Source organism: Equus przewalskii, chromosome 25 (genome assembly GCF_037783145.1).
Source record: "Equus przewalskii isolate Varuska chromosome 25, EquPr2, whole genome shotgun sequence".
Taxonomy (NCBI): domain Eukaryota; kingdom Metazoa; phylum Chordata; class Mammalia; order Perissodactyla; family Equidae; genus Equus; species Equus przewalskii.
The window spans coordinates 22,589,080-22,602,389 of record NC_091855.1 but is presented as its reverse complement, the minus strand read 5'-3'; the positions used below and the strand labels follow the sequence as shown (position 1 = coordinate 22,602,389).

General features: G+C 52.4%; 1 protein-coding gene across 6 annotated transcripts in view; it reads right to left on the bottom strand.

Annotated features, from left to right (window-relative positions):
* Positions 1–13,310, bottom strand: part of ADCK1 (aarF domain containing kinase 1) — a 138,562-nt gene that overhangs the window by 85,897 nt on the left and 39,355 nt on the right. For 5 of the 6 annotated variants that reach the window (XR_011532806.1, XM_070593289.1, XM_008536602.2 and 2 more), the window contains one exon: positions 9,957–10,160. The exons of the other annotated variant lie outside the window; for it this stretch is intronic. Coding sequence is in view for 4 of the 5 variants with exons in the window: in XM_070593289.1 (XP_070449390.1) it covers positions 9,957–10,160 (204 nt within the window). In the remaining variant the exon portion in view is untranslated. The remainder of the gene's footprint in view (positions 1–9,956; positions 10,161–13,310) is intronic. 6 annotated transcript variants of the gene reach the window in all.

The window sequence follows — 13,310 nt, the reverse complement described above, 5'->3', positions numbered from 1 at the left end:
TCTGAGCCTCAGTTTCCTCACCTAGAAACACAGGGGTTGGACAAGATGATTTCTAAACCCTTACAACCCATCAGTCAGTGATTCTCTTGGATAGCTTTGTCTAAAGCACTTGCCACTGAACAGCAACAGCTGAACAAGAAGAGCCAGTGCTTGTCAAACCCCAGGAAGATGCAGGCACCAGGCCAGGTGCCGGATATAGTCTGAAGGTCCTGGACTTATGCTTCATTTCATCCTCACAACTCTGCCCATGACGACCATGGCTAACGGTTCCTGGGATTTACTGAATGCCAGGCTCTGCACTTTAGATGGGTTATATCATTCAGTCCACATCAGGGCCCTGTTAATGTGATGGCTTGTTATCATCCCTGTTTACAGACGAGGAAGCTAAGGCTCAAAGAACTAATGACACAGTTAGGATATGGTGGCATTTGGGCTTCATGCAAGGTTCTCTGACTCCAAAGGCTGTTTTATTACTCTATACCATACTGCCTCAGAAGTGATCCTTTTGCTCCTTCTAGAAGCCAGACCCTGCCCTTGCCCTCAGCCTGCAGTTTATACAGCCCCAGACACACCGTCGCGCAGCCCTCCACAGGCTCCTACGGGAATGTCCCAGCGGACAATGGAAATAAGATGGAGGCAGGGGCAGAGCTGGCCACCTGAGGACTCCAGGCCCCATAACACCAGGCCACGATGTCCTGTGTCAGACAGAGTGTCTCGGCGCAAGTGACAATCCATCACTGAGCCCCTTTTATGTGCCAGGCACTGGGCAGTGCACTGAGGGAACCCCAAAGTGAGTGGGAGGAGACCTGCCATCCCGAGAACATAAACCTAGCACTGAGTTGACCAGATGACCAGGCTGAAGCAAGAGGACCACCTACAGGCCAAAACCAAGTGCTCCACATTCACAGCAGGGGGTCAGTCCAACGTGGCCAAGGAGGTCAGTGATGGCTTGCAGGGGACAGGAGCATTCAAAGTAATTCTGTGATTCCACTCAACCACATTTGCTAACACCTACTACCTGCAAAGCACACATTAGGCCCCGTGAGGGATTCAAGATGGGGAAGCAACCAACCTCAACATAACAAATAGCTGCGTAAGAGCTGAAACAGGGGACGGACGGACGGGGGGGGGGGGGGGGAAGGGCGGGGGGGGGGAATGCAAGAGAGCCATTAATCCTGATTGGGGGTGCAAGAGGAGCTGGAGGGATATGATTCCACCAGAACTGTACTTCAGTTTCCCATCCGTAAAAAAAGTAGTAACAGTACCCACCTCTGAGGGTTTTAACGAGAAGTGAGTTGATCCATGGGAAGCCTTTAAATCAAGGCCTGACACCTGGCAAGCATTCAGAGTGAGCATGTGAATGTGTCTGGTTGTCATTGTTGTTGTTGTTAGACCTGGAGCTTAAAGGATGAGAAAGAGCCCCAGGAGTAAAGAAAGGAAATGAGAGAGCATCGTGAAGGGAGGACAGGCCTGGGGTGCAACCACAGGTTAATGGAGTGAACCCCTGTGCGGCCAGGACAGCGCTGTGGAAGAGTGGAGAAGGCGATGAGGCTGCACTGAAATCGAGCAGCTGCTCCTGAGGAGCTCTCCGGGGGTCTCCATTCCCCAGGCCTGAGAGGGACGTGGCCCAAGCTATGGAAGACTCATCTGGAAGCTACAGAATAATGGGACTGAAGGGGCCTCAGAGGCTGGAGCAGGAGCCCCCGAGGAGCAGGCCTCGCAGGCCGGGAGAGGGGCGCAGGCCAGGCCAGGCGGGCCGGGGAAGAAGAGCCAGCACCACCACGGCCGCCCAGTCTGTCCCCCAGTGACTAATGGCACACCATCCGTCCCAGCTGATGTTAATGCTTCCCGCCATCCATCTCCCGCTCGTTAAATTACCATTTTATGGCCCAAATCTCTCTCATAATTGATAAAAATCTCCTTTTGATGTTCGGCATTATTGGGAGGAAAATGTTTTTTTATTCTTCATTATGTTTTTAATATAAATGTATTTTTTATTGAGAGCTGCTGGGAAGGCTGGATGAGGCCATGTCAGGAGGGGGAGTCATTGCTCTCCCTTGCTCCCCAGTCTTCCGTGCACACGGCTTCATGGTCACCAGCTCCTTCGGTTCCCTCCCCAGAACACTCACACAGTAGCCTTCTCGGGGACTGTCTGAGAGACAAAGAAACCAGACGCCAGCACAAACCACGGTGGGACTCAGGACCAAGAGAAGCAAATCTAAAGACAAGGGAAGCCCTCAAGGTGGTCCTTGGCTCCACACCGGTGGAGCAGCCTGGGGGGTGGTAGAGGGGAAGCCGTCAGACCTCAGCCAGGCCCCTGCCAGTGTGCGAGAACAGGGACAAGAGCTCCAGAGGGCAGGGACCCCCAGGGGCTGGCACAGTACCCGGTGCAGAGGAGTGTCAATAAATATTTAAGAGTTAATAAGAGAAGGACAGGAGAAGCTGGATCAACCCTGGAGAGAAGGCAGTAAGGGATGCAAGAGCATGGAGGCATGTGACACCAGGGGAGGGAAAGCTTTCTGCCAGCCGGGGACCTCCAGGTAGAGCTGGCCCTGGGGGCCGGAGGGGCTCCTCTGCCCTAACACTTCCCCAGCCCAGGGTGTGTCTGTCCTGCATACGCCCTGCATCCAGCTCCTTCAGGACAAGGTAAGCTGAGTCCGGCTACCATCCTGCAAGTGAGGAGGGCTGGGTGGACACAGCCACCAACTTGTGACCCTGGGCACCTGGCTCCACCTCCACCCCCTCATCCACAGAGTCAGCCCTGGGGACCAAGAGCACAAAGCAGGCGCTGCTGATGGTCCTCAGGGCACTGCAGCAGTAAACATGCCCAGATGAGCTACCAGCAGCCCCCCAAGATGGGGGTCATGGAGGGAGGGGCGCTCAAGAAGCCCAGGGGACAGGCTCCCAAGGCAGCGTGTGGGAGAGTCTAACAGTGGGAAGGAAGGGGCCGGCCACTAGATGGAATGAGGGGTACTGGTCAGGGAGGGGAAGAGAAAGGAGGATTCTTCCAGCAAAATAGCGTCTGGGCCAGAGAACTGTACCAGGTATCAGAAAACCTGGTGGAAGACCCAACCCGACTATTTCGAGTCTCTCAGAACCTCAGTTCCTCGCAATATAAAACATCTGACAAACACAGAAATAACCGCTGATGTTCACTGGCCGCTTGCTCTGTGCCAGGCATGCTCTACATGCTCCACATTCGTGAATTCGTTTAACACACGCAGCAAGCCGACGCAGCTGGTACTGTTACTGTCCCAGTTTTACAGATGAGGAAACTGAGGGACAGAGAAGGTAAGTCACATGCCCAAGGTCACAAAGCTAATAAACCACAGGCAGTTTGGCTCTGGCCCACCTCAGAGGCTTGATATGAGGCTCAAGTGTCATGTCAAAGTAGGACTGAGGGTACAAATGTGCAGACCCCACCACGGGCCATGTGGGGAACCATGAGGGTTAATTTTATGTGTCAACTTGGCGAGGTCACAGTGCCCAGATATTTGGTCAAACATTATTCTATGTTTCTGTAAGGATGCTTTGGGATGAGATTTACATTTAAATCAGCAGACTTTGAATAAAGCAGATTGCCCTCCATAACATGGGTGGGCCTCATCCAATCAGTTGAAGGCCTGAATGGAACAAGACTGACCTCCTCATCAAAAGGGAATTCTGCCAGCGGAAGGCCTTCAGATCTGAACTGCAAGATCAGCTCTTCCTGGGTCTCTGGCCTGATGGCCTACCCTGAAGCTTTTGGACGTCTCAGCCTCCATAATCACACAAACCAATTCCTTAAAATCAATCAATCCATCTTTATTTATTTTATATATATACACACATCCTATTGGTTCTACTTCTCTGGAGAACCCTAAAATAATTAAATCCAGCCCTAGTAGAGCTGCCACCACCTGGAAGAAGGGATACCCTGAGAGGGTACCTTTTCCTAGTTCTCACAGAGTTCTCCACATGCCAGCAGAGGTCCTATGTGCAGCCATGCAGAAATGATAAGGGTCATCCCAGAGTCGGCCGTCACTATCCATGCCCACCGCCCCCTCCCCAGGGCCCCAAGGCCTCCACAAAAGCTCCCCCTCCAGTCTCTGCACTGCATCTATTCAGTGCTCCCATCACCAGGAAGCCCTCGCACAGGCCAGGTCTCCTGTCTCTCCTCCACCTGCTGCTTCTGCTCCTCCTGGTCCTTGCGCTTAGAGTGCCTTCTCTCTGCCACCCCAGCCGAGCTGGATACACGACTGATGTGCTTGGCGGAAGAGCTTCTTTACCTCTTTTCTGAACTCTTGCTTACACCTTGAGTGAACCGAGACAAAAACGTCGCCCTCCACCTGTACCTGTAGGTTCATATGAAACAATGGATGCGCATCCTCCCACCTGATGCATAATGGTTCTCTTCCGCATTCTCACAGCCACTCCAGTCAGATGGTCCATCAAGAACACTGAGCACCTGTGACACACAGCACCCGGCCCCGGGGACTATGGGAAGTTACAAAATAAGGTCAAGTCTAGAGCCTCACCCCACTGTGGGAGCTGAGGGGTAAAAGACTGAAGAAACATGTTTCAGAGTACACAAGCCAAACCCCAACACCCCAACACCAGTATGTGCATTGTCCCTAACAAAGGTGTTTCTGTGCTCTATTCCAACAGACCTCACTTCCTTCAGTGTTTCTCAGAATTTCAGGGCTAGAAAGGACCTATCTGATACAACTATATTCCAGAACAACAAACAAAGCTGGATCATTTCTTGAAATAAATTGTAATAAGATCTGACTTGTCTGTATGTGTTGGGGCGGGGGGTGAGATGTGTGTGTGTCCATGACCAAAGACAACTCTACTGGTGCAGCTGACATCTCCATCATCTCTTCCTAAGTCCCACTGTAACTCCTATCCCCAAGCTCTCCACGCATCTCAAAACTCCCTCCTCCACCTTCCCCCACCTGTAAAAGAGGACTTCATCTCCCACATTCCTATAAACGGAACTCTTAGGTGAGTTCTTTCAACTGCCCCCTCCACCACCAACCCCACCCCATTCCATTCTTCCTTGCTCAGGTCCCTCTCCAGTTGTCCTCTCCCTCAGGCTCACATTATGGAAAGAACATCCAAGGCCCTTCATAATGTGACCTCAGCCCCAACTTTGCAACCTCAGCTCCACTATTCACTGACCTGAACCCCATATTCTAATCAACAAGACTGTTCACCATGTACTCTCCATACTTTTGTGCTTTCCAGGGCCTGCAACTTTGCCACACCCATCTCATTCATCAGTTACATCCTCCCCTCCAACCTCCGCCCCCTCCAGCCTCAGGCATCTTTGAAAGCCTGGGTCAGATGTCAGCTGCTTCACAAAGCCCCCATGCACCCAAATGTAACCTCTCTCCCCCTCTCTCTCCATTTTCTCTCTTGCAAACCCCAAGACATTTACGTGGCCAGGTATTATGGTGATAAGGGGACCTCCCAATGACCCCAGACTACAGGGGCCAGAATGAGGTCTTGACCATTGTTGGCTGCACCCACAACTTCCAGCACTGTGCCTTTTTTCACTAAATACCAGCTGCTTGGACAAGCAAAAGAGAGAAGGAATGGAAGCATGAAGGAAAAGGTGTTAAACCACAGAACTGCAGGCTGTTGGAGCTGCAGGGGGCCTCTGAGGACTCCTAAGCTAGATGAGAAAGCTGTAAGGATGGGCAGGTGGTCAGTGGGAAGAACCCTGCCAGCTCCTCCAGCACGGAGCCAAGAGCTCCTGGGGACCAGGGTAGTCAGTAGCCTCATGGCTTAGGCCTGTGTCTGCCCCAGTAAGGGTCCAGAAGTGTCAGCCCGGGCTCCTCCCACAGCATGGACCATGCCCAGGTGTAGACAGGACCTGAGTCTCATCCACCTGTGAGGCTCTCCTCTGCCGGAAGGGAAGGGACGTAGATCTTCAACACCCCTCCCTGACTCTCAGGCTCAAGCGCCATCTGCTGGCCAAGGTCAGCACTGCACCTGGACCCACAGCCCCAAGGGCAGTCAGGAGACCAAAGCTGAGACCATCCCTAACCCACTCCAGACACTGGTCACATTCGGGGCAGCAGAAATGACCCTATCTCCTAGAGCTCAGGCTTCTAATTGCTTCTCAGAACCTGTCCTTCAGGACTTAAGCCTAACATTCAAAATAAAAGGGAAAAGTAAGTTTCTTTCTGGTAATACTAGCTGAGAAAACTTCAAGACACAGACACATAGAAAAGTGATTACCTAAAGAATTTCTTCCCAACAGAAGCTCTGTTCCATGGGGGACAAAGCACAGGCCTTGGAATCAGAAGGTGTGAGGTCTCGTCCTCTCGCTCCCATGCCCCTCCCTCAACTATGTGGCCCCCCAACCCCCAGGCCACATACACCCTGCCTAAGCCAACTCCTACGCCAGGATGGTGCCCCTTCCCTTGCCCTCACCTCCACACTGATGGCACTGGCTGCTGCCCAGGGATCTGGACTAACCCAGAATCAAATGTAAGTCATGGGATCCAGAGGAGCTACAACCTCACTCTCAGCCCCACCTCTGTGCTGGGGACGCCCCTCAGGGCCAGCCCTAGACATGGGACCAGGATTGGTCTGAGGACACTAGTGACCTTCCAAGGCTTCTACTGATGGGCAGGGTCCCCAAGAGGCCTAGATGGAACCAACCAGCAGGGGCTGGAACACACCAGCCTCGAGCTCCTCCCCAGCCACCACTCCGCTCTCTTCAGTTTGAGACTGAGGGCAGCTGTGCAGACTTGGAGCTCCGGGTAGCTTCACAGCCCGCCCAAGGACTTGGACCTGGAAAGAAGATGGGGAGGCGTGACAGACTCAGCTTCCTTTAACCACACTCCTGAAACCAGGAATGAAACAGAACTTTCCACTGAGGGTCTCAGGGCAGGTGTGGAGAACAGGACTAGCGGGCCTGCTCAAACATCTTCCTGGGAGAAGGGTTGCTCCCTGAGAAGCATCACGGGAGGGGCTGGAGGAGGAGGGAAGTGCAAAGTGAGTGACTTTGCCCCGCCCTCCCACCCCCACACCCACCTACCCTGCTTCCCACACAGCCCCGTTCCCCTCCCTCCACCCACAGCCTGAGAAAGCGTGTCACAGGGAACAAACGCCATCTTCGCGGGAGGGAGGAGGAGGAGGAAGAAAGGGGGAAGGAAGACTTTGATCCTGTGCCTGCAGGGGCCTTGGTAAGAAACTAGAGGTTTCTGAGCCTCTCAGCTGTGAGGGACGCCCCCTCAGAACTGCGACCTTGACATTAGCCTCCCTTTCTCAGAGGGCTCGGGACAACCTGAGGGGCAGGAGCGACAGGCCCCCACACTCAGGGCTACTTGGCCAGGGGTGCCTAGAGACGAGGCCTTGAAGACGCAGATGAGATCTTCCAACCTCAAACATGCTTTGGGCAGCTGGGTGGGCCCACCATGACTGCTGACACCCTGAACTTCCCATCTTGCTTCACTGGCTTGGAGGAAGCCACTGAGCGGCTCTTGCCTCCCCCTCCAGCTCTCCTCAAACAAATCGGCCTCCAAGGGTTAATCTGCTGCCTTCCCTCCCCTGCATCCGCCCCCGCTGAGCTGCCACATGCCAGCAATGATGCACCTCACACTGTTATTACAGTGATTTATTTAGTTTTAATTTGGGGGTGAATCTCGTGCTGTAGGAAGCAGGAGGCCAATAGTCTTGGCAAGAGGCAAAGCCACGCATGTGCCAATCCTGTCCCCTCTGCCTGGGGTCCGTGCATCCTAACCCTGCTCCTCCCACCCAGCCTGTGGTCTGCTCCTGACTCCAGCCTGAAATCAGGTTTACCCTTCACTCAATCTCCCCCACTTTGAAGATGCTCCTCAGTGGGAAGAGAGTCCACTTAGGTGTCTATGCTCACCTTCTGTGTGATTCAGGCCCCTCAGAGAGTCACTTAATAAGGCCCCCTCCAGGCCAGGCTGTCACTGAGGAGAGGGACATCTTTGGCTGGATGCTGGGCACCTGACACCAGCTCTGCACTAAGGGACCAACGGCCAGGGCCAGCTCCTTGCAGATCAGCAAAAACAGAACAACTGATCTTTATGAAACCTCTGCCCCTACTCTCTGCCCTGCCCTGAGTAGCCCAAGGAAGCTGCCACTTGTTCATCCATTGGTTCATTAAACAAACACTGGCACCCAGTGTATACCAGCTACCGTGCTGGTGCTGTAGCTATAGGGTAAAAGGACCATCACAGTCTTCATTCCCAAAGACTTTATTACTTGCAGTGGAACCACCTAGACACAACTAACCAAGCCACAAGACGCACAAGCGGCGGGAGCAAAGCTGTGCAGAGGATCAGAGTAGACTTCACAGAAGAGCTGGGATTTGGCCAGGACACCTCGCTCCCAGCACAGTGCCTGGCCTTTGCTGGATGGATGGGTAGATGGACAAACGGCCTAGAAACACAAAGAATTACTTAACAGGGAGAGAATGGAGTAAAGATGCTCCAGACAGACAGAGGAGCACGGCATAGGCACTGAGGGCTAAGGGGACACAGTGAACCTGCAATAAGCAGTGCAGTGTGACCAGGGCACAGGGAAGTAATCACAATAACAGCAGTAGCTAAGATTTGTTGAGCACTTGCTCCAGGTCAGGTATTGCCCTAAGTGCTTTACTATATTCATTATCTCTTCTAATCTTCACGACTCTGCCCCATTTTACAGATACAGAAAGTGAGGATCCAAGAGGATAAATAATGTGTGCAAGGTCCAAGCTCCTGGCTCCAGAGCCCAAATTCTGATGCCACTCTGCCCCACCAGGTTATGGACATGAAACACAAGGCAGGTGGAAGGCGGATGGGGGGCACCTGGAAAGCCCTGCTAAGCATTTCATTTTAGGGTAATCAGGAGGCATCAAAGGTTCTAAACTAATCTCAGGAAAGGCAGCAGCTGATCAAGGCTTGACTTTAAGATTATTTTGCTCAGAAAAAGTCTAGAAGACCCAAAGGATTCTCTCTCAAAGAGGAGAATTTCAAATACAGTAATAGGTGAGTGGGGAGAGGAAGTTTGTTTAGTAGAGATCTCTGAGGTCTCCTCAAATTACAGCACACAACTTCTAGGGCTGGGCCTGACCCTGCAGCTCAGCAACCCGCCGATGGCTGCTCAGTCCCCTCGCTATCCCCAGAAGCAAGATGACCAGAAGAGGCCAGCGAGGGTCCACACCACTGGGCCCAGTGTGGGTTCCACACGTCCTGCAGACAACGGCACAAGTCCAAAGGAGTGTGACCAGGGCTGTGTACAGAAGGGCCCGTAGCCCCTTTCTCTGTTGCTCCGGGGGCAAAATGAAGACTGGAAAAGTAAGGTTTGAGGAGGCAGGGCTTAGCCCTCAGGAGAAAACACTTTTACAATTAGATACAACTGACCAAACAAGGGACCATGTTGGGCAGCAGATGACAGAACAAGCTTCCTGTCACTAGAGGTAATCAAGTAGTGGCTGGATGACTGCCTGCCAGAGACATTCCAGAAAAGCCAATGCACTGAATGGTTTGGGCAGCTTACTGATGGCATCATAGAGCAGTGCGCTGGAATCACTTATGGAAGAGCCCTTGGACATTTTACCTTACCAGCTAAGCCTCCATCTCTCACGTGCAAAATGGGGTTAATGATAGAACCTACCTCATGTCTGCATGAGGATTAAGTGAGAGACTGCACAGAACACAGCACAGCCATCGGCACGCAGTAAACCCTCAATAGTTGATAGATACTATTAGGTTGAACCATACAAATCCTATTAGGTTGCATGTCAAAAACAGTTGAGTATCAACTATTTCATGTGGTTCACTGAGGGCCACTGACGTTCCTTCCCACCTCTGATTTCAGCACTGAACATTGCCGTGAAGTGTGGTTCTGCACCAGCGGTGGATCCCAGCACCCGGCAGCCAGAGCTCTGCCTGGGCTTTTTCAAAGCACATGGCCTGGGGCCCCTCCCGCCTGGCAGAGGCAGGTACCTCTTTGCCCAGGTCCTCGCGGATGACCTGGCGGACATCCTGCATGCTGCTCTGCGGGGCCTGGCTGTGAAGCACCTTCAGCGTGCTGGTGTACTCCTCGGGCAGCAGGTAGTCCAGGGCCCCCAGGTGCTGGCCCACCTTGATGAAGGTGCCCCGGTTGGCACAGCAGAGCTCACAGAGACGCCTGGCAGAACGGAGGTGCACCTGCAGGGAGAGAGGCCGGGGCCCGAAAGGTGTGAGTGCACACTGTCCACTGAACCTTGTTCCCTTTTCCCGTCCCCTCTGCTTGAAAATCCTGATTTACTCCCCTGCGTACACACACACACACACACACACACACACACACCCCTTCATTCACCTTCTCCCTCAATGTTCTCCTTCAGTGTCGGTACCCAGAGCAGTCAATTCCAACCTCACACTGAGGCCGGCCTTCTCACACGGCACAAAGCTTCTGATCTCCTTTCCATCAAAACTTACCTGATCCGGGTCCCATTCTCTCAGAAAAGAGCATTCATTCAAAGCTTTTAACCAAATCTAACCTACTCATGATTCATTCAAGTGTACGTTGAGTTAATGTATTTGCCACTCAACTCACAGACTGTCTGCTTGGAGGTCTACAATTTATAAAACATGGTCATATACATTATTTCTTTTCATCCTTACAGCAGCTCAGGGAGGCAGGTATCGGCATCATTAAAGATAAGAAACTCAGAGGTTTTGCTTATAAAGAAATAGCTAATCAATGTCAAGGGAAAGTCTAGAAAATACTCCAAACAGAGGGCTCTTTTAACTCAGCAAACTTTAGCAGGAGTCTCCTATTAACTGGGTGGTATCAGGCACATGGGGTAGGCAGCTGGGCAGGCTGCCTAAGACAGGGCAGCCTTAACTTGCAGCCCAATGCCTGTCTGTCCTTCCAGAGCTGGGAGATATCCCCCCAGGCATCACCCCAGCTCAGCTGAGGATCTTGGAACTACCAAGCAACAGCATCTCAGGCAGGATGGGGCCATGGACACACACACAAGACAAGGGAGCCCAGCGCCCTGTGGAAACCTGGTACCCTCTTTGACCCGTGGAGTCAACCAAGAGAAGGTGAACATCTCTAACGGACTCACCCTCTCGTAAGTGCTGTGAAAGATGCTGACGTAATTACACACATATTGGAGGCAATCATGTGAAGAGTTAAATAACAGTTGGGAACAAAGATGGAGGAAACGTTCAAAGAGCCCACATAATTAGTTGCCAAGTGAACCATACAGAAAACTGTTACTTTAGAAATTAAGAGAACACTATAGCCCTGAGCACCCTTGTCCCAGCAGCCAGGGAGCCCATCTGCCCCCTCCCACCACAGCAGAGAGGACGCCCAGATTCCAGACACCAGCAGGCTATCCTTAGGCCCTCGAGGCCCTGCCCACTTCCGGCTCTGCTGGATACCTCTGCATCCCACCCCAACACACTCTTGGGGAACCCTATGTACACATGACTCCATCCCCCTAGGCAGAGCCCTCCAGCCTTGATGTGAATACCTGGTCCAAGCTGGGCCAAGAAGAGTCTTTTTCGCCTGAAAGGAGGGTATAGGGAGAAGAAAGTTAATTCTAAGAATTAAGAGAGAGAGCAAGCCCCTAGATGAATCAAAGGATGTTGGGGGAAGGAGTGGATCTTCTTTCTTAAGAATTTGGAACGGGGGATGGAGCTGGCCAGTGTCAGATGGTGGAAGGTCAGTGCTGTGGCTGGCCAAGGCCACACTCAAGCCCTAGTTCTGAGGATGTGAGAAAGAAGGCAAACATGGCCAAACATGGTACCAGGCATTTCCTCATGGTACCAGGGTCCAGACTGCTATGAACAAATGACTTTTTGCAGCACAAATAATTGTCCCTCAATTCCAACTCAGCTGAGAGATCACAGTCACCAGAATAAGAAGCAGCCAGAAAGGCATCCACAATCCTTTAGTCCTAAGGTATGGTGGGACCAGAGCCCAAATCAAGCCAGATGCTCCCAGTGCGGGCTGCCCTGGCACCCAGAGGCCTGCTCCCCCAAGAAGACTCAATCAACCCCACGCCAAAGCTGTTCTGGGGTCAATGCCAAATGGAAGTGAGGACTAGAAGACAGGGTGAAGACACACCCCACTTCTCCTCCCCTCCCAGCAAAGACATCAACCACCAGGTATTTACGTGGGACTTACTGAGTCTATCACACGGGGAGAAGCAACAGAGCCACTCGTGCACAGAGAATGACACACGGCAGCAGGATCACACTGAGTCCTGCAGGATCTTACAGATGGAAGAAACAAGAGGGCTGGATAGAGAGGCTTGACTCCCGGGAGGGGCAGCAGTGTGTGGGCCACTCGTGAATTTATGGCCTCTCAGATACAAATGCACCCTTCTTTGCCCTGCTTTGTGATGTGGCAGCTGGACCCTGTATTATTTCTTCTTTGTCAGATGGCTTGCTAATAGGCTTTGTCAACAGGCAGCTCTGGAGGGACACTGTGAGGCCACAGCAGGAGCAAGAAGTCTCCCTTACTGGTGCCCGTGTGCCGTTTTCAGCTCAGCAGCCAGCGGGTCAGTGGCTTGGGGTCAGTGGCCCTCACAGACCAGTGGACACTCACTGAATTTCTTCACTACCTGGTAAGCCCCACCAGGACAGCCCTGACTCTCCGCCTTGTGGGTGGGAGGCCCTCAGCTGAGCCCTTAGTTCTGTCCTTGTTCACTACCCCTCCGCCCTGGAGAGAGAGTTGCTATATGCATGTATTACTTCTGTACCCTCGGAATCTTCTTTTACTCCTTGTAGGAGTTAACTACCTTTTACTAGTTAATAGGTCTTTATATTAAAGTTTCCCCCATCAAATTACTGGCATGACTGGCCCCTGGCTGATACACAGGATTAGCCCCTGAAATTAAATCTGAAAAGATTGGGATTAAAAGGGAGGACATTTCAGGTCAAGAGAACAACATAACAACATGCACGTGTACACGTGTGTTGCTGAAAACCTGCCCCACCATTTCCTTTGGTCTGGATTCACATCTGCATTTGTCTCTGTCGCTGGCAGCCCTCAAAAAGGAGCAGCCTCACCCTGCCAAGCCCTCTCACTAGGGATCAGAGCTCTGCTGGCCCTCACCTGTGGCTTGAGCCAGTCCCAAGCAGGGTGTCTCTAGGCACAAAGTGCTGGTCTCCTTCAGGATACTGTCTGGGCAATGCAAGGAGCCTTCTCCAGTCACACAAGCCGAGTAAGGCAGGTCTACCTCCCACTCACTGGTTCCTTGGCACATCAGCCAGCGGGGACAGACACCATGTGTGTCTGTATGCTCTGTGTACCTCAGGGCAAGCCGCGCATGAGCCAGAAATGTAGATTGATGACGA